General features: G+C 29.9%; 1 protein-coding gene across 1 annotated transcript in view; it reads right to left on the bottom strand.

The window, feature by feature from the left end:
- Nucleotides 1-912: 912 nt before the first annotated feature.
- Nucleotides 913-3,224, bottom strand: part of LOC106471496 (cholecystokinin receptor type A-like) — a 60,908-nt gene continuing 58,596 nt past the window's right edge. The window contains exon 4 of the mRNA XM_022402528.1: nucleotides 913-1,022. Within this exon, the coding sequence (XP_022258236.1) occupies nucleotides 913-1,022 (110 nt within the window). The remainder of the gene's footprint in view (nucleotides 1,023-3,224) is intronic.

The raw sequence follows: 3,224 nt of genomic DNA, 5'->3' as shown, positions 1-3,224 counted from the left end.
AAATGCATATGGAAAAAAATATACAGAATTTTTGTCGAAATATGAGACGAAGGTATACAGTCGAGACTGTACATGAAGTGATTAAATGTGACTGAAAATGAATCGTGACCGAACTGCAGTATAACGATTGGTAACAACTGGCATACGTATGTTAGTTGTGTTGCAAATGAGCTGTCATTAAATATGCTTTTTGAAATAATGTTAAACTATTTAAAAAAATAACATGTGAATCGTATGATCATTGGTATTTACACTCGTATAAGAATGTATTATATTATATTTCCACGTTTTCCGTGTTGAAGATTAGGTCTCTACGCGAACATAAGCTTATTGTAATAGAATAATTTCTGTATTATGAGGAATAATATCATTTTTAAGTACACGGTTATTGAATCTGTAATACAACCTCTAACATTCTGTACAGCAATAACTGTCATAAAAAAAGAAAGATAACACTAAATATAATTTTGAAACTATTAATAGAAACAACTTAAATTAATTTACATATTTTTCACTTAACCTTTTAAATAAATAGAATAAATTTCTCCTTCTATTTACAATGTTTTTTTTTTTTTTTTTTACTAAATAAGATATTCCCTGATTTTCTCTATTTGATGTATTAAACTTGTTATGCTGTCAGTATATTTCAAAGCCACCTCTAACTTCTTAGACAATTCTCCAACCTTATTTTCAAAATTTAAAAATCTTGATTTTGATAATGGACCTTCAGAAATTTCATCGTCAGTCTCTATTTTATTCGCCAATCTCTATCTTTTCTTTGAATCGGTCATGCCAGTTAATGCTTTTCGATTATTTTGGTCTGAGTTATTTCTCGCTGTTCTTATAATATTTTCTTGTTCAGTCGTGTCAGTTAAATCTTATCAGTTGTGTTGTTCTGAATTATAAATTTTCTCATTGAAATTCTTTGGTTATATTTATACCAGCTTCTTCTTTAGCCGTATCAACTGATTCTATACTGTCCTTTTCTGGGTTGGTACTAACAACTGCTTTTCCGTTTTCCACTGGAGATTTAATAAAAAAAAATATGTTTTCTTATTTTTGACATTTTTATATTTGTGTATATAATGTCGCAACATCACTATGGCTTGAGCTATACTGACTAACTCTGTTGTTATCAGGTATTTTCAACAAGGAATATCTTTTTATTACGTCTTCATTATTGTATATATTGTCACCACATCACTATGGTCCAAGTTATACTGACCAACTCTGTTGTTATCAGATATTGTCAACTGGAAATCTCTTTTTTTTATTACGTTTTCGTCATTTAAATTAAATGTTTCTGATTCTTTATGTTATCTTAACCGGGAGAAATATTTCTTTGCGTGCCCGTAACCCTTAAACTTATAACATTGCATTGATAAAGTAACATGGAAAGTATAATGATAACCTTCTGAAAAATAATTCAATTGACTTGGAAGTTTACTCGACTCATTAACATCTATCAGTTCGATGCACACTTTTCGTCTAAAACTTGTAACATGTTTAAATTCTGGATATTGTGATGTCATAAGTAATGTGCGAATAAGACCGACTACCTATGCAAATTTTGAACACAACCATCACGTAACTTCATGACTTATTTCGGGTTGCATTAGAAATAACACCTTTCGTTGAAGTTTAAACTGCTGGTTTTTAATGTCTATACCTGTTTCAGTTAGTTCCATCGCATATGAACGGTCATGAAAATACACATGAAATCCACCAAATACACATGAGCTTGACATAATCTGTTCTGGCAAAATACTTATTTGATTTTTTCGTCGTACGGATTACGATGTTATGTTTTCTTATAAGAAGGTTTTCTTTGGCAACATGTTTCATATGTAAAGTTCCATTTTGATGTATCTACCACTTGAGCACAGCTTAACCCTACAATGGGAGGGTGAGCCATTTGGTTAAATACATAAGACAACTGTCTTGTTTATGTCCAGAATATTTTTGAAATTATCTCTTGGTGTACCTTTACTTCCTGTCTTTCTGTCGAGAAATATTGTTATTAAGATTAAATAATTCTCGTTTTCAAAAGAGTTAAATTATATATGAAAATCAATGTGATCAAATATAAAGCTTCTTTTAACAAGGAACTACAGTGTGATACAGTAATAGACAAATTTCAAACAACAAACTTTATTCTTCAATAAAAAGAACCAAAATCAGTGGATTCTTAATGACTACTTTAAGCATTATACCAATCGTGTTTCGCGGAAAAAGTTAATGTCAGCCACAAAAGTTTTGTGATGTCAGAAACACAATAATTAAAACTCAAAAAGAGGACAAGAAATAAAGTTAAAAGTATTTTGCAATGCTGGTGGCTAGGTATGAAATTTCAAATGTAAACAAAATATTTAAGTGTAAGAAGACACTAGTTCTCAAACACGAAAAATACAGAAACTCAAATTCCTAAAACACATTAATAACACATTATCATTACTTCAATAGAGATAATAAAGTTAGGAAATCAAATTAATAAAAATAATCCTTATTTCACCAGAGAACTTAACTAAGTAAACTTATTAATATCATTAAACTAATGACATATTGAATGATAATACTGTTTTCAAAGTATTAATAAGGTTGTTTGACGACCGATATGTGTCTATGTATGTGTTTTGTTATAGCAAAGCTACATCGAGCTCTCTGCTGTGTCTACCGAGGGAAATGAAACTGCTGATTTTAGTGTTATGAACCCGAAGACATACCGCTGTCCCACCGTTTCAAAGGCAAATTAATAATGAACCTTTGTCTTTTTTCATCAAAAATATAACAAGTGACTTTTCAGACCATAATTCAAACGTTTTCACAGAATATTAATAACTAACGTTGATAAATCAAATGATTATAAAGGAAAAATATTGAAAGATTATGACTTAATTTTAGTTCACCAGCCATGCTACACGCTACCTCAGAGAAGAAGTGTTAATTCACAAGAGTTGCTACATGTTTTCTCTAATGACAAGGTTAATTCACCAGTTATATAACCCTATCGCGAGGGTTCACGTGTCAAAGGCCATGTCAACGCGTTTGTTGCATTAAAAATTTTAGTGAACTACTATTTTATGAATTTATGTTAGTAAGTTTGGTATCAAATTGTAGATTATAATTTTAATATTATACGTTAGATAATTTCTTAACTTAAAAGTAAATATTAAAAAAACACATCGATATATGTGTGTCACGCGGTTTGTTTGTTTGTTTGTTTG

Source organism: Limulus polyphemus, unplaced genomic scaffold, assembly GCF_000517525.1.
Source record: "Limulus polyphemus unplaced genomic scaffold, Limulus_polyphemus-2.1.2 Scaffold4, whole genome shotgun sequence".
In the NCBI taxonomy this organism is placed as follows: Eukaryota; Metazoa; Arthropoda; class Merostomata; order Xiphosura; family Limulidae; genus Limulus; species Limulus polyphemus.
The sequence above is the reverse complement of the archived record's forward strand: the minus strand, read 5'-3'. Positions and strand labels throughout refer to the sequence as shown.